We start from the raw sequence: 23808 nt of genomic DNA, 5'->3' as shown, positions 1-23808 counted from the left end.
AATCCAGTAACTGTATCTGCATCATCTACACATTAGATATTTAAATTTGGGCATGAAAAAAAAAAAAAAATGCAAATGTCTCCTTCAGATTCCTCCGTGTGTTTGGAGGTGAGTAATGAAACGCCGACGTGCTCCGGCTGCTCCTCCTGTTTACATAATGACTGATGTCCTCGGTGTTTGCTCTGACTTTACTCGGTGATGTAAGGTCGTTCGAGACTGAGCTTTATCTGTCCCCGATCTATATCTGTGTTTCTTTTCTTCTCCTTTTTCGTTTTTACATTCGTCCACGTCACTGGCAGGCATCTCGGCCTTTCAACCAGCTCGAGCAAAACTGCAGTTGCGTCAGTCACCAGATCTTTGAGTCCTGTGATCCATATTCATGTTCGGCACCGCCTGTCACCCCTGCAGTTGCTTCGCTCGCGGAGAATGACACAGTTTTTGTTTATAATTATCGTGTGTTCTCCGCCAGCGTGGATTGATTATACCCGTTCTACTTTGTGTCCCCAATTTAATTCCTTTGCCAGGAGGAACGTAATATTTCTCCTCAGAAAAAGGGAAACAAAAGTTGCGTGTGGAAAACCTCGCTGGTTTAAAAACACTAAATATTATTGAGGTATTGTGTGATGTGCTAAATGTTAAACAAGCTCTTATATAACCCATAGTGTAAAGAAGGTGCTACATACTCAGCTGTACTATAATAATATTGGCATTACCGAGGATCCTCTGCTGCGAGGGAAAGCCAGAAATAGTTTGAGTGGGCCAGGCCTCTGAGGCGCTGAATGACAGACGACAAGGTTCAAGGTTTTGTTATTAGCCGCCATAGCTGTCTGCCGAGTGTTACTCGCATTCACTTGGCAGCGGGACCGTACGTGCTAAAAAGCAAAAACATAAACATGTGAGAGCGCGTCGCAGAGGTGCAGCGTATGATATATTTAAACAAGGTGTGTGTGTGTGTGAGTGAGTGTGTGTGTGTGTGAGAGGATTGTGTGCGTCGCGGAATTGCTGAGCACCCTGACAGCTCCTCGATTGGGCGTCTGTTAAGGAAAATATTATGAGCAACATTTACCCCCTATTTCTCTAATTCCGAAGCTATGCTCCCAAACTGCTGACCTCCCTCTCCCTCCCCCCCACCCCCCCGCCGCCAGCCCCTCGGAAACCCAACACCCCTTGTGTGCACATTGCTTAAATCAACAGTATTTTTGAAAGTTAGTGAGGCAATCATGTTTGAGGCAAAGCAGTTGAGAAGAGCTGCTCACCCCCCCCCCTCCTCCTCCTCCCTCCTCCTCCTCCTCCTGCTCTTTCTCATTTGTCCTATATTCCCCAGGTCCCTCTCCTTGGCACAGAAAACTCTACAGTACTTGTCTTTGCTCGGCTCAGTGTGCGTTGTTTGAAATATCTCTCAGTCGGAGCTGGTTTGATATTTATTAAAAAGAAACATTTTCAGTGCAATCCGGCGTAATCCTCCCGGGTGGGATGAGCATAAAAAACAATTTATAGCTTCAATATATTAACGTGGTCCAGATGCGCTGATCATAAACAGAACTTCTACCGTCTGTTGTTGTAGCGCGGCCGCACTCGGTCGTGCCTCGTGTGTATTTACGAGGGTCGGAGTTAACTGTCTGGTCACTCACTTTCCCTCTGACACTGGAAACTGTGCAAGAGAACAAGCGAGGACGGAAGGATTCAGAAAGCGGTGAACATGCTAAAACCCAACCCCTGCACGGTGAGATAATCTCTCTGAAAACATTCGGCCCCGCTCGCTTGATTGGGCTGGGTCACCGAACGAACCCGCGGCATGATGTCATTGTTTCCACAACTTGAACCACTTTCTCGCTCGCTCTTTTAAACATGAAATCAGATTAGATGAAATATGCATACGCCAATATCATCCCATGACAGGCCCGTCTGTTAATGTAATAGGCGAGTTGCTTGCTAAGCTCATGTTTTCCCGTCTCCTCTGCAGATTTGTGTTAACCGCCAGCCCATGAATTTTTCATCGTCCATATGTCACGGTATACAGGGGCCATAGAGCAGGAATTTAGAGGAGAAAAGAGCACATGCTGGAGCTGTATCGTCAGATTTCATAAGCAGGACGTGGACGCTATAAAACAATATAGCGAACATCTGGTGAAAATCCACTTACGGTTTACTTTCATGTCCTCACATGTGGGTAAGATGATGCTTTTTACAAGAAATGAAGGAAGCATATTTTACACTATATGCTTTTATACGTCGTATAACTCAACGTGCTCTGCTCCATGACTCGCCTGAGCACACTGTGATTTATTGCTCTACCTGGCAGAATTAACACATCGGGGCTGTTTTAGCTAAAAGTGCTCTTTTCCGCTGAGTTCAGCCGCATTAGCCTGACTTCCTGTTTGCTAGTATATGTCATCAGCAATACACCAACTTTGCACATATTATCAGTTTTAAGCAAACACAGCAGAGAGATAAAAGAAAGCATCTGAGGTTTGGCGGGAAGCTTATCAGAGGTCCGGACCTGTTATTGCCTCAGACGAGGATTGTTTGTTGGTTTGCAGGATTTCCGCAGAAACTACACAATCAATTTCCATGAAATTTTGTGCAAAGGTGGGACGTGACCCAACAAAGATCCCTATAGATTTTGGCCCCGGATCAGCAAATGTTTTTCTCTCACATTAAAATTGTAAGATGTGGGTGTGAGCGTGTGAGATCTAGTTTAGATCAAAATTTAAATCTGGATCTATTGAATTTAAATGTGTTTTTTCATAAGGGGACTGTTCCCGGATCTTAGTGCAAGTTTCCCTCATAAAACAAAACCAGAGGAAGAAAATACTCTTGCTTCAGTTAACAGAATCATATCAGTGACTTTATATGTCTTATTTAAGGCAAATCCTATAATTTGGACGGAGCAGTGTCCTCTGACAGTCCAGCTCGCTACATCCAGATCAGATAAGAGAGGAATTAATTTAAAAAAAAACGTTGATACACTCAAACTTAGTCCCCTTCAATTATAACCATGTGCTCACAGCGACGGGCTGATAGTGAGTCACTCTCTCTCTTTCTTCTGGCCTGAGTTTCACCTCTCAGGTTACATGCAGGCCTCCTGACCCACTGGAGGATGTGGCTGCATCCTGAGAGAAAAGGCAGTTACTCCGCAAAGCTCAGAAACGTATATCGCATCCTCCTCTGCATGTTTATGTGTTTGAAAAACAAAACAAAAAAACAATCTCCTTAAAAGTCAAAGGGTTGAACATCAATTAAATATGCAGCAGTAACAGATGGTGCTCATTTTAATGATGATTTACATAAATACTTTATCCCTCATAAAGTAAACATGTGATTTTAGGTAGGGTTATTGTGTTAATTAAACTGAGGAGTTATTTATGCAGCATTTAAATGTTGTTCTCTTATAATTTGCTACAAAAAAGACTTCTAGATTGATATAATCATGTAAATTGCAGGACGTTGCTTTTTTAACTTTTATTTCCTCTGAAAATCCAACCTTTCAATAATTTACAATGAATATTGCTACAATAAGTATAAAAATACTGCTTATAGCTGTGAAATATTCATCCAGATTTAGTTTGTTAGTTATCCTCGTTAAATCTAACCATACAATCAACTACTTTAAAGGCAAAGTTGCATTGTACTGTTTAACATAATGAAGCTCTTGAATGCCACGTCTCTCTGCGTCTGCAGACTTTCAAACATTAAACATCGGAGTGTCCTTGAACACACCACCACAGACAGCTTTCTGGCTCCTGCCTGCGAAGGTACCACAGGATATTAACTTTGACAAAGGCGTTGAAGTGTAAATGACTGATATGACGTATATTAGGTTCAGTCAAATAGCACACAGGGGAACAAATATTTCTCCTGCATGTTCTAAACTTGTCCTGCGAAGTGAGTGATTAACGACTGCGGCCTGACAGTAACAATTAGTTTGACAGGTTATCTTGAGGCTCGGAGATAATAAGAAAGGAAGAGTTTCTTTTTTATCTGGAGCAGTAATTTAAACCTCGCTGACCAGCCTGAATTGACCTCATTCATAAGGTGTTTATTCCATGAATTCTCTCACTGAATGTGAAACCACCACTGAGCTTTTAAAAACAAGATAATAAAGACCCTGTAGCTTTGTATCGTAGGTGACTCATATTTTCACAGAACACCAGATGTGAGTTGTGTTACAACTCCTGAATGTCCCTGATAAAAAAAATTACAGAACAGCGTGTTGCAACCTGGAGTGAACACGTCTGAGTCATCAGTGTAACTGTAGATGCTGTTTACAAAGTCTGTCTGTGCTGGCGGAGGAACAGGCTCATGAATGCAGCCTTGTAGCGGCTGCGTTAAATGTCAGACATCTTTCTCCCGTCTGCAGGTTTGGGCTCGTTGCCGGCTGTTGTCTCTGAAAAGAGCTTTTGTAGCTTAAGTGACGTCAAAACTTGTTGTTGCTCCGCTGACGTCTGACAGAAACAAAGTGAGGATTACGCTGAACGTGAGGACTTTGATTGATGTCTCAGTTTGTTTTTTTTCCCTAAATATGACGCGGATATTTCTTTGGAATCATAGAGTTTAGAATTCCTCTGAATCACAGAGGAGCCAATTATATGTCTCACATCCGATCCCAGTTTACTTTTGGCTCTAAAGCTTCGAGTACAGTCACACAGAATCCAAAAACAAGTTTGGAAAATAAAAATGTACGAACAATTAAGAAATTGTCATATTTATTATTAGTATTGTTAGTGAGTGACAAGTTTATTTAAAATAAAAGATGAGTGACAGGACAGGGCCACTTCTGGGGCCTTTTCGATGTGGGCCAGTGCCCCCCTGGACACCCCCCCCCCCCCCTGGGTCTGCCCCTGAAAACAAGTGTAACTTTATTCTTTGTTGGAGGAGTTTGCGTTAACTTCTTGAGACCAGGAGACGGAGCCTGTTGTGCGTCTGGAAATCATTAGTTTTCTTTTGTTTGGAATCGGCTCCAAAAATACAGTAAATTAGCATAAAAACAAGAGAAAATAAACAAGAGCTGAAAGATAAAAGTATCCATTGCCCTATTTTGTTACGGGAATGATGATTATTTATAATCAGCGCGGCTTAGCGGCGTGCAGCTTTTCAGAACGATAAAGTCCCTGTGATTGGGCTCATTGGCCGACTCAATCCCATCAAGTGTAACTAGAGCGTGATCTATTAGAATACATATGTTTTATTGATGTATGGGCCTCGTGTTTATCCTGGCATTCATTTATTTATAGGACGATGCTGTGATTTTTTTTCTTCTCCTGCAGTAATGAATAGGATAAGCCTTGAAGCTTATCCACTGCTCCCTTTCATCTCTCCCTCTCTCCCCCATCCCCTCCCTCCCTCCACCTCTCTCTCTCTCCCTCTCTCTATCTCTCTCTGTCATTCTCTCTCTCTCTCTCTCTCCCTCCAAAAGCCAAATTGAAATACTGTATTTTTTAAAGCTGCGGTCCTGCTGAGTTGTTGCTGCAGTCTGTCAGTATCAATGATGTGGAAGTGTTTGAGGTTATGCTGTTATTTTTTTTTTGTTTTCTGTTAAATCAAATCCTCCACATTATGTAACTTTGACTCTGTTTTACATTCCGAACAACAGGGTGTGTACGTAATTGGGACAGTCCCCCTGCGTGCTCTTAACATTTCTTTGGAAAATGGGATTTATTCTTTAATTTCCTCTCTCCCCCAAACAATAGCCACGGGAGAAAATACCACTTTCAAACACTTGGCTACAGGCAAAACCACCGAAGTGACATGTTCACTTGTCAGATATTTACAGCTTTTGTTGTGCGGCAGCGTATTTGTTTAAATTTTCTCCCGACAGCTGCGAGTTATTGCAGATTAATTACATAGAAAAGTATAAACATATTTTGCCTCGTTGGCTCAACACCGCGTGTTCCTCTTTTTTTATTGCACAATAACACTGTGTATGTGGGTTGAGCTGGATAGTGGGTTGAAGTCATTAAGCCCCCGGGGGTCAGAGGTCGCCGCATTCCTCAGTGTGTGTGTCAGTCAGTGGATCTGGGTTCAGATTAAACCCAGCCATGTCTTGAATGTGATGTGTGTTAATAAGTACTTAACAGGCGACGCTTCCATCATGAGGCGATCACATGAGGTGGACAGAACAAAGACGGGGAGGGAAGGAAAGGGGGATGATTTGCTTCCTATAATCACAGCTTATTTTGACTATAAATTAAGTTTGTGAAATTTGTCTTGTAAAACACGGCACAGTGTGACGGCGAACCATAATTTCCTATTTACTTTGCAAATCGGGAGCCGGAGTCGACAGCCTTTATGAGCTGGCGCAGTGGTGAAGTACACACATTCACACCACTGTCGAAACACACACCCCGATGAATCCGATGAAAACGATTTCATAATCCGCCGCAATAATAAACTTCTTTGAACAGTTTAATTGGCTCTTCCTGGAACGGCACGGCTCCGCTTCATTTGATCTGATGAAAGAGTAATGTTGCCTCTCCCCAGGGGGAGCATGCACAACGGCGCACAAATAATGAATTAAGAACACTACCCTTTTTTTTTTTCTTTCCAAATGACTGCCATAATAAAGCAGAAAAAATTCATACCGCACTTACATCAGTTTCTCCCTAAATTGCTTTCATGTTTACTTGCTTGTGTGTTTAATTTTCAGAGGCTGTTTTTAAGTGAAAATAATCCTGATTCCTGGAAGGGCAATGGATTGAGGTCACTCGGTAATTGATTGTCATCTGAACGAGCTGTTGTCGTTAGGAGGGTTTCTGAAAGGTTCCAGAAACGTCGCTCATGTGTAATTACGAGAGGAGAGAAATCCACTGTGCTCTGGTTGAACACGCCTGCACTTTAAATAGCCTTTTAAAGTTAGAACTAAAACGTGAATTTAAAGGCATGTGGTGGATCTGAGATGGGGGGGGGGGGGGGGATATAGAAGGCTTCACATAAAAGGATAAATGTACGTGTTAAATTGAAGCTGACAAAGTCTTGATGGTTTTGAAGAATGTCCTGTTTCCTGGGCTGAGGAATATTAACAGTGACAGTCTGAATGGAGAGTCTGTGTACAGCAACAGTATGGTCACAGGAATGAGCTCATTACTGGCGAGTGCATCACGTATGTGCACACAGACACTCGGTGAAACACATTCATCTTAATATCGCTGCGGTGATAATATTCCATTTACATATGTAAATGGTAACCCCTGACGTGCTCCATCCTGAAGGCAAAGGAAATCAGTGTGAAACCCAAACCATAACCTCAACCAGAATGATCCTCAGTTCTATGCCTGAAAAATCTCTTTCCCTAGTATGGTTTGGCAGGAGGACTATAACACACACAGACACACACACGCACACGCACACACACAACCACACACACACACACACAGACACACACACACGTGCACATTTTAGAAAAAAACGCTCCTGGCTTAAAGAAGCTAAAAGAATGATTTACACGATTTTGTAAGTGTGAGATAAAAATATGAGCGAGTATTTTTAATGTGCTGGTAAACACACGCTTGCTGGGATGTGGGCTTGTCTCCATGGCAACGCCAGTCGGAGCGTGCCCAGCCTAGCGTTTTGACAGGTTCCCCTGATGATGATTGATAATTACTACCTGACTTGTTGTCCCCGTCTCCACAAACATATGGCGCGAGCTGGCCTCCGTCATATATCTGACAAAATGTTCCCTTTTCTGATAATAGCTTTTTAATGTTGCGTTTTGTTGTGCATGGATAGCAATCATACCCCCGCCATGCACGCAGACACACACACACACACACACACACACATACACACACACACCCCTCCCACCCGTTTGTAATTACATTTACTGCTGTTCACATAGTTATTACAGAAAGGAAAGAGAAACAGACAGGAGAGGAGAAAGTCAAAAAGAGGCGGGTGGAGGGAGAATTGATTTCACTTTGAATTGATGTATTTCTCCCACCGCTGCTGGATTCAAATGTTTTTGTACAAATTGTCAGGATTATCACAAAGAGGCAGCATTTCTCTTCTGACAGTATAGTCACCTATTAGAATATAAACAGCAGATAATGGCCACGGCGGCGGGCTGTCTCATAAAATCGCTCTTTATTCCATATCCGTGCACGCAGCGTTTTATTATGCAATGTGTTTGCATGCAAAACGCTCATATTTGGATGCAATTGGAAGCAATCTTGTCGTTTCCACAGAGGCTATAGAGGAGGACATCAATCTATAAACAGTATTTATCTACTGCGCACCGTCCTGGATCTTATTAACTGAGATTTCAGAGCCAACAAGCACTTTAAAGTTCAAATACAGGGTTGAGATGCTTAATGTCCCTCTTAAGGTTTCAACTCCAACACATTACGACTTCTGCTTTTCTCTAATTATAAAAAATGTGTTAATTTGTTTCTCAGAATGTGCAGGATCTGATCTTTTTATATTGCTCTATTTTCATTCATATAAGCCTCAGTAGGCGCTTCAAGGAACAGGGACATTATCAGCAACACTCTCTCACTCGTTACGTCTCGGCCTCTAAAGTTAAATCGAATCAAATGAACTCGTTGATCCTGACAGCTTGATATAATATGTCCGTGGTTCCGGGATTGGCAGGACGACTGGTTGCCCACATCCCCTTTGGTTAACATGGGCCCACCTGCAGTATCTGAGAACGTGCTGCACTCCATGGAAACTGAAGTCATTTCTAATAGTGCGTGATTGAGGTCTGCCACAGGCTACGGCAACAGACAGGCTCTGTGAAGGAGATAATGATGCATGCACACACAGCTGTCAGTCAGCCAGCTGAGGGGAATCGTCTTGTGAAGAAAATAAAAACAGACTGCAGTCGATATAATGCAGCAGTGTCTGTATGGGAAATGATGGGTTTGGGAAATGGGGTGTTAGAGCTGTGGCGACCGGAGAGGTGATGTGGGGAGAATCTCCCCCAGACCCCATACTCTCACCTGGACTCCTGTCTTTTGCAGTTTAACTATATTTGTACATTCATACCAAAGTGTTTGATAGATAGAGAACAGGTTTGGACTGAGGGTATTTATTGCAGCTGATATTACAAAATGTAATTTAATGTCTCTAGTAGAAAGTAAGTCCAGTGAAAAGTATCGTAAGGAGCATCGTTTTTCTTCTTGTGTGTTTGACAGATCGTTGATGTCGGCTTTATCGCCACCTACTGACCCGGCATGAGCTTGTAATCTTTTTTGTGTGTTCTCGTCTAGATGGAGATATTTTGTAAAACGAAGATCACGTAGACGTTTTATTTTTCTTATTTTGGGAAAATGTCTTAAGTCCTGAACACATTTTGAGAAACTTTATTCAAGAAATGAAAAGGAAAGACATAAATATATATGTGTTAATCTGGTGTGACCCTTGAATCCGAGGGAAGTCCAGGTGTCGTGTGGTTAGAGAGGAACGGAGCTGTTGAGGACCGGTGGATGAGGCGGCTGCACCTCAGGGGGGACTGTGTTGTTCAAACCTTTTTAGTTACAAGCCCGACTAATCCCTGCCTTTTATTCAGGCTCATGCTCTAATAGCCTTGTTGTATTACAGTGATGCTCAGTGTGGCAGTCGTCAGGATGAGACTTCCTGATACATGTGCTGTCTCCAGACAAACTCCCCAGCTCACAGACGTTCTGTTACTACTTTCTTTCTCTCCTTCGCTGGTCTTCGGTTGTTGGCCTGGCAGAATGTGGTTGTTTGTATTAACAGTAACTGGAATCCATTGTGCAGCTATACGCGTTTCTCATTAAATTCAGAATAGCAGTGAGCCACGGAGGAATACAAATATCTTCTCATAGTCCCGTTGCATTCAAAACAGGCATGAAAATGACTCGGGCCATGGAAATATTTCCTGTTTTATTGATGTCAGATCCCCCTGGGACTGATCTAATAAAAAATCTGTGTATCTTTACTTTCAGCTGTGAATTGTTTTTGCAGTTTATCAATGATGATCTCTCGCTGTATAATTATGAGAAATTAATTAACACTTGTATCATCTATCATCCTACGGAGGGTTTTGATGATTAATAAAAACAATGCACTCTGTCCGCCTACACACTCTCTCTCACTCCGTGGGTGCGTTGTGTAATTTCTGATGATTGCAGTGATGAGAGAGGCTTGAAGTATCATTGTTCATTAATTCATTGTTTCTTTCCTGTACGGCCAGTGTGTCTCAGATGACTCTGTGCAGAAACGTGCCTGGAGCGCAGGAGCAGAGGAATAACTCTGCTGTCAGATGTGACACAGTGAGAATTATGAGCACATCAAAAACGCCCGGTATCGGGACGTGGAATTCAGCGGTGGCTACCGTCAGCAACAAGATGATGGAGCGCAGGGGAGCGCCTCATATACTCTCTGTTTTACATATCGAACATCGACAGACTAGTTCCCGTTTCAGATGCCAGGGCGGCTCAGGGAAGTCAGTGACAGTTTGACCAGAGAGGGAAAAAAATGCTATCAATTTCCACACATTTAAAATAACCTAGATACGAACAAGACAAACACTGTGAGCTGCTCGATGATCACAAATGTGGCCTGAATGTGAAATAATACATCAAATTAAACCACAAATTAAAACTGAGTCACTGAGTAGAGCTGCACCAAATTTCACACACAAATACATGTCAGTCCCTAAATATGCCTGATTTATGTCCACATTAAGATCCATGAATTATTCCACATCCTGGATCCGTATCCTGACTTGGATCCACACCAACATTTAATGTAATCTTCTCTGACCCCCATCAAATCCTTCCACCAAATTTTGTGCCAATCTGTTTAGTTGTTTTTGCGTAATCCTGTTCACAAACAAACAAGCCAACCAAATACACCAGGGGGTGAAAACATAACTTCTTTTGTGGAGTTAAAAAAAAACCATCAAGGATGATGTGTAAAGAAAGAAAAACTGTTTTTCAACTTATTCTCTTTCACATTAGCCACCACCGTAACTTTATCGTGACTCTGGCATATCACCGAGTCCTGTCCAAAGCAAACAAAAGACATAAGCTTCCTGATTTCACTTTTCTTGCTAAACTGCCTCAGAATCTACTTAGGCGGTGAAAACTAATGTTATTGTGAAATTGAAGGTTATTTGAAAAGCCTTAGGAAGCTCCGCTGCTCTCCCTGATCCACGCTCTCGAGTGGCGTTGACTGGAAACAGGTCTCACAGTAAAATCTCAGATGAACTCCTTTCTGCTCCAGCTGGACGGCGAGAGGACGCTGATAAGAGACAAAAGGTCTCCTGACTTTTTTCACGTGCTCAGTTATAGTTTGATAACTCCCGGGCTGCCTTTACGATGACATAGACACTCACGACCACGAGCTGATTGGGTCTTTTCGGTTTCGATGTAGGTTTCGTCAGGCTTCTATCACATGACCTTCTTACCGAAGAATCCAAATCCTGTTTAAACCTGCAAGTGCATGCCCCATGTACGTGAGTGGGATTAAAACTGACAGACACATACCAGTATGGATATAGAAGTATTAACTCAGACATGGACACAGAAACTTTATTTTTTTTCCCAGTGTCCTTCTTAAAATGTGGCCAGAAATATTCGCTCAGTGAGCAGAAATAGTTGAAGTGGCTTCAACCTCTGGGATCCGTGAGGAGCAGACGCAGTGTCGCCCGTCGCTGCTGCAGACGAACCACTCATCGCTTGTATTTTTATATTCCCCCCCGGTCCTGTCGGTCCCTCGCCTCCCCTGACTCGTCCCTGCGCCGCCAGTCCGGAGTTAAAATGTTCCACTATAGTGTAAAATCCCATCCCTGATCACACCTCTGATATGTTTTTACTATATTTAATTCATTATTTATCAGGTTTGTATTTTAAATCTCATGAATCATCATTTGTTTTGTAAATTCTATCTTATTTCATTCAGTTTATTTCTAATTTGAGTCAGAAGACTCAGCTTCTGCTTTCCACAGAGGCAGTTCCTCTTTTCCTCAGAAATATTAAGACGTAAAAATGCATCCGCTGCGTGTGACTTAAAGAAACTGTCTGTCACGGCGTTTTGTGTTTTACGAGGGGCTGTAAATTTCCAACGCGCCACTGTAACCCTGTAAGCTAGACTCAAGTGACCTCCTTTGTGTCTGTGTGTGTTTTTGTGTGTGTGTGTGTGTGTGTGTGTGTGTAGGCGTATTCACAGGTACAGTTTCGTACACAGAGCTCAACCCAGGGGAGGATTTCTTCTCACCTGGGCAGATCCAAACCATGTTTTGTCCTGGAGCCGCGGTCACTGTGGTCTGGATGTTTTACAGATGACTTTACGCCGCGTTCGGCTCGAGAAAAGATCCTTTAATTCCTCGGCTCCCGCGTGCAACTCACAGAGGAGCGATTTGAAATTGACTGAGAGGATTTCTCCTGGAGTCACATCGATTATAACAGAGCTGAAATGTAACATGTCGATGCCTCCGTGCCACTGAGATGGTTGCTGCTGCTTTAACCTCTTTTGTGGTAATTTTATTGGTTTATTTTGTCGTTGTAAGATGTCCTTATTTCTTCTCTCCTGGGCGAGTCACTCTTGCTCAAACTATTTCAATTTCGAAATCATCTATTTACATAAAAGGTGATTTATTAGAAGTATTACATGATGCTCTGTATGGTGTGGTAATGTGTTCTGCCCTGGGGGAGATACTGTACCGTTCCTTGCATTGCAACACCAACGTTACCTTTGACTGTGAGCTATGCTGATAATTGCAGAGTGGGTGTAGGGGCCTTTGGTGAATTTGCAACCAAGTGAGACAACAAAATATGTCAAAACACGTTTTTCACCCACCACCGCTTGTTGTAGTCATGCCTCACTCATCCTCCCCCTCTCTCACCTTCGTGTTTGAACTTGGACCTCGTTACGCTGAGAGGAAGTCAAAGTCAAACTGTAGAATTAGGAGTTTGAGCGAAGACGTGAGTGGGAGTTTTTTTTTTTCAAAGGAAACGAGGAGAGCAGTTTCTTCCTCAGTCCGTCACAGTCTGTGTGAGATGTGAATCGTTCACAACTTAGTCACCACGTTCAATACACTTTTATAGAAATGAACATTGAATTTTTATATAACTGATAAAAACGATGATGGAACTCAGCTGAAGTTGTTGTCATTAGTTACACTCTTATTATTCTGTAAAATTCTAAAAATGGATTCTGCAAGTAAAAATTCTAAATATAACTCTGAAAGTGTTTCAGCTCGACATTTGTAAAAGCTCATAAAATTAATCGCCAACATTCATTATAGCCATAATTTGACAAAAATGATTCAGTCCTTCACTGGACTAGTGATAGCCATGTTAGCATGCATTCTAATTAGCACTAAACACTTATTGCAGCCGATGCTAATATGGGTCAGTGCACCAGCACACATGCAACATTGAAGGTATTTGGTCCCAAACAATATCATCAGTCATAATAACACCCGAAAATGGTGCTAGAAACTTTATTAAATTCCAATTTGTCCTGAGAGAAATGTGAATGCGTGTCTGACACCAAAGTTCAGTAATAAGTCTCCAGTCAGATAGAAAACATGTGCGTAACCACAGCGACCAGCAGTTGTTCTGCTTTTTGGAACCAGTCTCTTTTTTAAGGACATAATCACAAAGTTAATACATGTAGATGCTGAGCTTTCTCTTTTATTAGTTTTTTTGTGTCAATTTCGTGAGCGATATGAACTGAGGCGTTGATTTCTCCAGTCGGCCGAATCCGCCTCTGGTTCCCAGAAGCCTCTCGATCAATCAGTCCATTTTGTTGTGGTTCCCTGTGGCTCTGCAGAACCGTCAGAACCCTTCCCGCGCCATCTCTAATGACTTTTTCATTAACATTGACATCAACTGAATGGTAATGAAACAGAGGTATTAGGGCTGTATTTAATTGAATCTGAAGGAGGGGGGTTATTACACATGACTGTGTTGTAAAGCTGTAAAGAGCTGAGAGCGTTTGGCTGCATCCAGATGATCAAGTTGTCAGAATGTGGGTCCCACTGCTGATGTCATCCTGACTCTGGGTTGTGATCTGTGACAGACAAGATGGATTCAAACCCCATGGAATACAGCTTACCTGTGTGTGTGTGTGTCTTTGTGTGTGTGTGTGTGGGGGGGGGGGGGGGCTATAGATATATGTGTATATATATGCACATATGTGTGTGTTTATGTATGTATGTAAATATAAATATACACATGTATGTAAATGTTTAGTGTATCATGAGCTATGACTGTTGAGTATTTGTGCGTATGTGTGTGTGTATGTGTGCGTGTGAGTGTGTGTGTGTGCTTTCTGGGGTTTGTAAAGGACCAGTCACAAGAGACCTCTGGTCACCTCAAGGCATTGAGGATTTCAAAGTCATGACACAGACCCATATAAGTAGAAAACCACAGAGGAAGAAGTCACTCAATGGGAAGTAAATGAGTAAAGGAACCGAGGAGCTTGTTCAGCTGCCATTTTTGGTGTATGACTAGAATGCCCATTTTTGGCTCTTTCAGGGAAGTATCATGTCTACTTAGATGATCTGTTTCTTTTCTAGTGCACTGACAAAAACACTTAATGCCCACAGGGAGATACAAATATCACATATCCCAGGGTGCTATAAAATCACCATCTTGTGATGTTGGCTTAGTTTTTTTTTTACAGACTATAAATGTCTTTTTTTCCATTCTAGAAAATCAATCTTCACAGAGTCAGGCTGTGTTTGATTTTCGTTGTGTTATTCTAAAGCTGGAGCACTCCTCCCTTATGCAACTCTGCCAAACAGAGCGCGGAGCACAAGGTCTGCACAACTTCTGCAGTACAGGGAGAGAGATTGTCTGCACTTGACCTTGTGTGCCTGTTTGTGCATGTTTACAAAAATACACAAATGCATCGTTTGACCCCAGTTTCCAGCAACATCCACCTGGGTTGTTTAACAGCTCTCAGGTTGTGCTTCATCAATAAGTCAGTTCATTTAAACTGGCTGGCTGTCGTCTCATCATGGGCTATGCAGCAGGGTTTTGGCTGTAATTGCAGCAAACAGCATTTTCCTATGCAGCAGTATTTGACCCGATGAAAAATGTAAACAGACAGGCAGGTTATGTAACTCAGTGTAGGGTGTCACAGGGTTAGAGATGGGACTAAAGACAGAGCTGCACTGAGAGTGACCTCACCCACTTGTTTAACCCAGCGTCACATGTTAGAAACTAAATTGACAAGTCAAACCTATAAGCATTTATCATGTGTCACATAATGTTTGTGTTGTATACGACTGCATGTGTTTTTAATGCACTGTACAATGTCTGGCATGTAGTTGGTTTTTCCTCAACATTTGTTTTAGTTTAAATAGATTAATTGGCTGTATTTTAAGTTAATTACACATTTATATGTGAGTTTGTACAAAAGGAAAATGAGCCGATGCTATAAAGGTTATGATATGTGGTTTTATCTATTCGATGAATATTTAGTGCTTGTGTATCTGCCCCGGTCTTAAAAATTCAACTCAAGTATAAATAAATCATGTGGTTTATGTAATTTTTCAGCATTAATGAGTAATTGGCAGAATAAAAGCGACAGAGTGAGAAAACACTGCAGGAGGAAACACACCCAGAGCTTTCTAAGTAAAGATTAGAGCGTTGAAAACTAGTTCTTTATGTGTGTGTGTGCTGAAGGGAAGACAAATGCACAACAAATGCCCTTGGAATTCTCCCTGCCCTGTTTCTCCGCAGCGTAGCGGTTGTGAAAACAACAACGTGGAGTGATAGGCTGCTGAGTTTTGATCATTACACCCATTTTAATGACTTGCCTCTTAGTTTTATTCAGCTCCGTTGTTATTCTAACAATTTTTATTTTTTTGATGCGAATTCGATCCGACAAAAATAATCACAGAGTCCTTTTGGCAGAGAACAACCTTGGATGTGATTTAATTGTCATTGCAGTTGGAAGGAAAAGAACGTTGACGCTGTGAATACGTGACTGAACTTGGATTATTTGAAGTTTCTCTTTCTCTCTCTCTCTCTCCTTTGAGCTTATCTGTGTTTGTGTTGCTGCGTGGAGGCGAGGCACTTTGCCAAGTAGTTACATTACTGTCGCGGGTTGACATAAACGTGGGTGTACAAAGGACTTGGAGGGCTTAAATTCTTTATTGTGTGTGTAATGTGAACTGAGCAATTATATCTGCCAGCCTTTCAAACAAAGAGCTCCTATCAGGCAGATTCATGTGTTTTTAATTAACAGCGTTCAGCTTTAAGACATGAGCGGGCTCCAACCGGAGACAGAGCAAAAAATAGATGCAGGATGATCAGTACGTCTGAGGTGCTACAGCGTAATGTAATTCTTTATTTCACTGATGACTGAGGACGACTGTGGAAAAACAAGACAGAACACTGCTGTATTATACATGTTGTTGTGGTGAAAGACTCATAAAAGCTCGGAGTTTTGCCGCATCTGTATTGAATATTTGTCTAAGCAGGGACTGTTTTCTCCCTTTATTCCCTTTAGTGGGTTTGTGGGTTAACCAGCATCTGTCATTTACTGTATTATACTAACTGCTTGACTGTTCCGACGCCCTCGTGTGAAATCTTAAAAATACATCTGTCTGAATTTAAATGTTGTTTCTCTTCGAGGGCGAGAGGGAACTTGAGGATCGTGTTTACTCGCACACTGGAGCAATTTGGTGGCCTGCTACCCCATCCAACTAATCCAGTTTCAAAATAATTAGCTACAGGCGAGCAGGCCTGTGAAATTCCTTTCTCTGATTGTAAATGTTCCTGTCAGAGTCGAGTCAGTGTTCCCAGAGGGGAAATGCATTCTTGGTCGTAAAAGTTTTCACATGTCCTTTTTATTTTCTTCCTTTCAAATGAAAAAGATGAAGAGGAAAATATTAAACTTAACCAAATGCTGGCAGCAAAGAGGTGAAAATAGGAAAGGCACAGGGCTGCATCAGCACATGCTCCTCCACCTAAATGGATCAATCTCACCGCCGACGTTTCCTTTCCCCCTCAGCTCCCAACCTCAAAGGGCGACCTCGGAAGAAGAAACTGTCCATTTCTCAGAGGAGGGACTCCCTGGGTCAGGCTCAGGGTCAAGGGTCATCAGGGTCAAGCCAGGGATCAGCGGCAGTTGCAGCACAGGACCCCTGCAGCCCTGAGAGCAAAACTACAAGCAAGGTAAGATCAGGCGATAAGAAATGTACATGAGGAAATGTAAAGTGACATAAAATAACAAGAGATCCCTGAGGGGGAGATCACATGTTACAGCAGCTCACAGACAAACTGAGAGGTCATAAAAGAGATCAAGTGTTCTTTGAATTATATATATATATATTAAGAAGTCATAAATAATAGATAAAAGAAAATGAATTAACATACTATACTGAAAATAATAAGTACATAAATGCGTGTGTATATATTAAGATAAGATAAATAGATCCATGAGGTTGATGTGAGAACATATAAAAGTAAGAAATAGAATATAGTCGAACATTCAAAGTGAAATAAAATGCAAATATGGAACATTTGCACATGAAATAACCTCTCACTACAGACTGAAATATTATCTGTAGAAAACGCAAATATATAAGTTTATAGAGGTGAATTATGCAAATATTGTTGCAGCAGAAGTTCAGCACAATTTAAATAAATCATATAAACATATATTTCAGGGAAATAAAGTACATGATATAAAAAAGTATTGCACAGTAAAGTGTCCTGTCGTATAGTAGTTGTACAGTTATCACATCTTAACTCATGTTTACAGCAAACTGCTTTAAAGTTTATCAGTCACACTACAAAGTGACAGCAACTGCTGATTCACTGAGTGACACAACAGTGTGGTTTCATTCTGTACAGTGCAGGTAGTGCATGTGACTGTGAAGGCAACACACACACACACACACACGTATACTCTACACTACTGGATGACAGTTGACAGATACAATAAGACTAGTAGTAGAGTGATGACATAAAACTATATAACTACATGAAATCATGATTGTGGTTACAAGGTCAAATACGTTAGTGATGAATTTCATTATTGATTTGTTTTCTAGTGATTATTTTCTTGATTAATTCATCGTTTGGTCTATTTATTGTCAGAATATGGTAAATGTTTCATAAAATCCAAAACAATGTCCTCAAATCCCCTTTTTTGTGCAGCCATTGGTTGAAAATATTAAAAAATAATCGATGTATCATCACATAAGACTAAATATTACAAGCTGGAAGTGGTGTCTTTTAAAAATAGTTAAAGGCATTAAAGGTTTGCCAAATTATTTTCTCACTTCTTTTTTGTGGGTAGATTGAATGACTAATCGCTGCAGCGCCGCGGCAATATAATTTGCTTTCATCTGACTAATTTATTCTGTGAGGATGTCATTGTTATTCAACATCAGCCTCGGTGTCTCAGAGTCTTTTCTCTTCCTCCAACCACAATAATAGACATTTTAACATGTACAGCATCTCCCACAGGGGGAAGAAAACATGTTTTTACGTTTTTTTTTCCGCTGGATTTTCCAAAAACAAGAGGCAGCATCATGAACACAGACGACTCGAATATCATGTAAAAAATGGAAATCTAATTCACGCCTGCATTGGCAGACTTTTTGTCATATTTTATTAAAGAAATCAATGCTTTTCAGTGGCATATTTACACTTTGTGTTATTGATTCTGCTGCTTTTTATCCAGCCCCTCTCCGACATTGGTTGTAGTATTCAAAGTGGAGGAAATAACCTCCTCTGAAAGCCATTCCGTACTTGTTGTTCCAATGACCTTGAAGCAGTCAAATCAATATTAGCAATTCTCTCTTGAAGCTGCAGTCAAACTAATCTGCTCCTAATCTCTGATGACAAGAGGAGCTGCTCCATTGATAATCAATGAGAGGCTGCGTCTGGGGCCAGTAAGAATATTTGTTTGTGCTTGAACCCGGACACGTCTCACCCGGACACGTCTCATCCAGAGCGCCTGACGTCATCTGAATAACACTCTCTGCTCAGGATTCAATTCTTCTTCTGCAGCCTCATCCGCCTAACTCCTCACTCTCTCTGTCTGCAGGTCAAACCCAACTGCAAAACGGTACCCAACGGAAAACTAACGCCAGCAGCCAAATACAAGGCCAACGGCCTCAGCAAGAGATGCTCCGCAGAGGAGAAGGAGAGAGGGAAGGAGAAGGAGAGAGAAAAGGAGGAGAGAAGCGAGAGGGAGGAGAATAAAGAGGAGGAAACATCAGAGGAGAGTCGAGCGGAGGAGCAGACTTTCTTAGTATCACTGTACAAGTACATGAAAGACAGAGACACGCCCATTGAGAGGATTCCCTTCCTCGGCTTCAAACAGAGTGAGTAGAGTTCTTATTCCCTCACTGGCAATGTTTAAACAAGGGCACACTCCAGCTTACTCTCACTAGTCTCTTAGTAAAGTTTGTGTGGATTTATTTTACTTGGTTTATTTTGGTTTATTTAGCTCTTGTATACACTTCTGCAGATATTTTTCAGAACTGATATTTTCCCCATGACTACAAACGCTCAAACAAACATGCCAGGTCTGTAGGTGTCGATAAATTATTTGATGATAACGATCTTTGGTATTATTATTATTTTATGAGTTTGCTTAGTGAGTTTATTCTCCTGTCAGTCAACGGGTAAATAGGCACCATTGTTGTTGTTGTTATTATAATTTCTGATGCAAGCAAGTGGGTATGTGAAACTACAAAGTGAGCTGTGATGTTATTGTTTCCTAAACGCTCAGTTTCACACGTTCACACAGAAACTGGAGTTTTTTAAAAGGAAGGTATTTGTGAAAAATATCAGTTTTAATGACTTGAGACGTGGCTCAAATCCAGTGGAGAGTTTGTTTTGCAATATATCCACATGAGTGTGAACAGGACATCGGGTAACAACACCACCGGGGAAGATAAGTAGTTATCAGTTCTCAGCAAAGGACATAAAAGTACCAACTGTTATTCAGAATTTCCAGGCAAACAGGAACAAACGGATTACTTGAACCCGTTAATTTCTTGTTAGTAGAGATAAGAAACAGAAGCATGTTTCAAATCAGAGTTTGGATATCAGAGTGAAACTCAAAGTCTTACACAAGAGAAGTGAAGTAGGCAGCGGGGGAAAACCCTGTGTGGATTTTAATCAGCACCTCTAACAAACTTTTTCTATACTCGCCCCCCCCTCCGTTGAGGAAGCAGTAGCTGTGTTTGACTCAAGTCAAGGGCAGATTCTTTCTTGGCCATCCAGAAAACGAGAGGTTTACGCAGCCAGCAGCCAACTACTGCAGGCCCAATGCCCAAAATCTCTAAATTACTCTGCTGTTAAACTGTAAAAAAACACATTAAATCTCCACTAGTAATAAACTAGAGGAATAATTGTCTAAGGCTGAAAAAAAAATCAGATCTTGCGAGTAGTGAAAGACTCTGGAGGCTTCCTGTCAGAGCACGTTTTGGTTTGCTTTTATAAAAGGGGAGAATATCTTCTCACACTTGTCAAAGGGCTGTTTTTTTTTTAAGGCCAAGAACGTCCTCTGCCAGCGTTAGAAGAACATCACATATATGGGAAACACGTCTGCCCCAGATGAAAGATTTCTGATATAGGTCGGATGCTTAGCTCGCACCCGGTCGACACGGGACAGAGAAAGAGAAACACGCTCGTAAACATCAGAAGTGTCTCCAGGAACTGAGAGAGAAAAAAAAAGGTGCATTTTGTTTAATGCGTTTGATCTCGAAGCGACAACGTGAGCTCTCTCTCTCTCTCTCTCTCCTCAAACTGTGTTTTCTCCAAAATTGACTTCTTTCTCAGTCTTTATTTCGAGGAAAGGAAATCACTTTTGCATTAATGTCAAACGAGCCAAGAAAGATTTAGCCGCTCCCGTCAAAACGTGGAACCGCAGCACCGGCAAATTAACGAGAGAGAGAGAGAGAGCGAGAGAGAGAGAGATGTCTGTTGAATTTAACTGTGACAGTTTATAGCACAGTGAAAGTCATTATTTTAAACTCTTACACCCAGGTAAGCTGTGGTCACCTCCACTCTGCTAACCTCACCGCGGCATTTTGACAATCTTGTCATCTAGACTGCCGACACGTTGCTGCTTAAATGGGTCATTGTGGTTGAGGGGGATAGAGCGAGCGAGCCAGGAAGCTGCAGCGAGCGAGCGAGGGGGGGGTGGGGGGAGCTGCAACCCCAACACACGCTTCTCTTCTGCTCGGCGTTTCCCGGTTCGAGCTCGCGATGCAGTCGAGGTCCACGCGCCAACTGCTTTACATACAGTGCATGCTTTGAATCGCAAAACCAGACACATCATAAGCGATGGCCCTCATTAAACGGTGAAATCATGCTGTTTAAACATCGTCCTTGGCAGCCTGCACACATCAGCACATGGGAAGGGTAGGGGGGGGGGGAAACACTTCATAATTAATACAACAAACCCCCTCAGATGCAATCAGGTGCTGTTTTCATATTCTTCCTTTAACCTGGCCACAGATGCATTAAGCGATCAAAGAAATCCACTTTCCTGGGATGGAAGTTGAAATGATGATGTTTAAGTTGCGTCTGAGTTGTAAATCATCGGGTGAAGTTGTGCAGAGTTTAACAAAGCAACAGATGGTTGAGTGATTTCTCAGGCTCACCCGCTGCTTTGTTAGCTGCTCCAACTAAAATATACATTTGATTCAGAAACAGAAAGAAGAACTCACCATCGGAATCCATTATCCACATTTTATTGTTGTATATTCAACCTCATCTTCCAGCGGCAGAGTCAGACCTGTTTATTTTAAAGACTGCAAATCTACCTCTCGACAGCCCTGCAGGGATTCATGAACTAACCAGCAGTAGATTTGACTTCACCTCGAATGGCTCATAACATATTTTAAACCTAGTAATTTTTATTTCGCCGGTCTGACCCTCTTGTTTTGCCTGCCTCACCCTCATGGTGAATTCATATTTCACTTCAGGGGTTGTATGTATTAAACATCTTAGAGCACGGGCGCTGATCTGAGACCAGTCAGCCTCTTAGCTTCATGTCTGTTATAATAATGTATTTTACACCGACTGCCAACATATCCTTCAACTTGTTGAGAAGCTGAATACTGCAAATATAATGAGGACTTTCCATAAAAAGGTCTGATTATTATTTTCCCAGTTCGTCTCGTTTGTCTCTAAAATATCAGAAAAAATATCCATCACATTTTCCTGAAGGCACAAGCTGACATATTCAGATTTCAGCAAAAACCCAAATATATTTGAAATTTGAAAGAAAAATCAAACTCATCTTGAAGAGCACAACATAAAATTTGAGTCAGATAATGATTATATTTCTGATATGTAAACGAAAGACTAATATACCAGTTATTTTCATTTCACAAAACACAAATATATTTTAAAATTATAGAAAAAAATAACATGTATTGAGATTTGGGTTAAACAATGACTGTATTATCAGTATAGGGCTGCAACTAAGAGAATTTTCCACTATTTCTGCTTAAGAATTTACAGAAATTCTTCATCTATAATTTTCCTGAGGTAAATTAATTGTTCCATCTCTAATACACTTGTCGTCTTTTATGTATATCTGATGCACAAAAGACCCCAAGATGCCTCAGTTAAACAGTCCTTGAATAACTGTTTTTAAAGAAGTGCACCTGAATCACAGTAGTTGGCTGTAAGGTTTCAGGAGCAGTACACTTGCAGAGGGGAAACTGTGGCTGCAGTTTATTCATGCCAGTTGCCGTCCTTCTATTTTTTATCACTTGGTTAATATTGACTCCGCAGCTGCAGCCATTGAAGTTGTATGGGTGCAGCCGAGGCGTTGAAGGAAATGAAGGATGGAGCACAGTGAGGAGGAATAAAACCGGAATAGTAGTTGTTACATTATATATTCTGAATGTCCTTGATCTGGAAGATTAACTAGTAATAGTGTGTGTGTGTGTGTGTGTGTAGATGGAGCTATTCCAGGCGCATGTGTGCCTCAGCATGTGATTGTGAACATCAGTTCCAATTTGTCCCCGTCTTTCAGCCTTGTTGTCTAATTGCCATGCCAGGGTTGTGTCATTGAGGCTGCATTGTGTCCCTGTTTTGTCATCCTTATCTCACTGATAATTGCCCCATGCCAAATAGAGGGGAATTAAGAAAAGAAATTGCTAATGACAAGACATCTATGAAAAAGGCATGTTCTCTCATTTCCTTTATCTGTCCTGTCCCCTCCCAGTCCCGTGTACCATTGTTGTAATTACAGTCGATGCATAACAAGCTAGTTAAATAGAGCAGTTTTCTGTTTTCACAGTCGGCGAGCACAATACGCCAGAGTGCTCAGTTCAAACAGAAGAACCTACCCAGCTCCCTTTGTTATTCCACCCGTGCATTGACAACGGTCGCAGTGAGAAGGGAAGGAAAAAATCAATGCTGTCAAATGCGGAGATAGGAAAATGTCATTTTGACAAATGCAAGGCTTTGTGTACGCACAGATTGAATTTTGATGGATTTCTCCCCAGGCGAGGCCTCCTTTTCTTATTTATAGGCCTTCACATAAAAATGTTAAACAATGATGTTACAGAAGGCAAATACAAATGTCATTGGCACAAAAAGTCCTCCGATGAACTTGTGCCTCTTTTGTTTGTGGGAAATATTTTTCCTCAAAGACAGACAGCCATTTCAAGCCTTTCTGGAAGCTTTCATGCTATTTTTAGGATGTTACACAAGACGTGTCGTTTGATACGGCCTGTCATGGGGTGTTTGCATGACCAAATCAATGCAAATTAATTTGCATTACTTCAAACAGAAGTTTGAGCACATTGCCAGGCGCTTGATGCTTGTAATGGTTTTCATTCATACCTGCAGGCTGGAGCGGAGGGTTAACAAATTCCTTCTTGTCAGGATGAAGCATTGG

General features: G+C 41.6%; 1 protein-coding gene across 1 annotated transcript in view; it reads left to right on the top strand.

Moving 5' to 3' along the window:
• arid5b (AT-rich interaction domain 5B) overlaps positions 1 to 23808 on the top strand; it is a 75536-nt gene that overhangs the window by 37975 nt on the left and 13753 nt on the right. The window contains exons 5-6 of the mRNA XM_061087401.1: positions 16936 to 17099; positions 18982 to 19261. Of these exons, the coding sequence (XP_060943384.1) occupies positions 16936 to 17099; positions 18982 to 19261 (444 nt within the window). The remainder of the gene's footprint in view (positions 1 to 16935; positions 17100 to 18981; positions 19262 to 23808) is intronic.

The sequence above is a fragment of the Limanda limanda genome, chromosome 15, assembly GCF_963576545.1.
Source record: "Limanda limanda chromosome 15, fLimLim1.1, whole genome shotgun sequence".
NCBI lineage: Eukaryota > Metazoa > Chordata > Actinopteri > Pleuronectiformes > Pleuronectidae > Limanda > Limanda limanda.
Note: the sequence above shows the minus strand (reverse complement) of the source record. Positions and strands in the feature narration are given on the sequence as shown.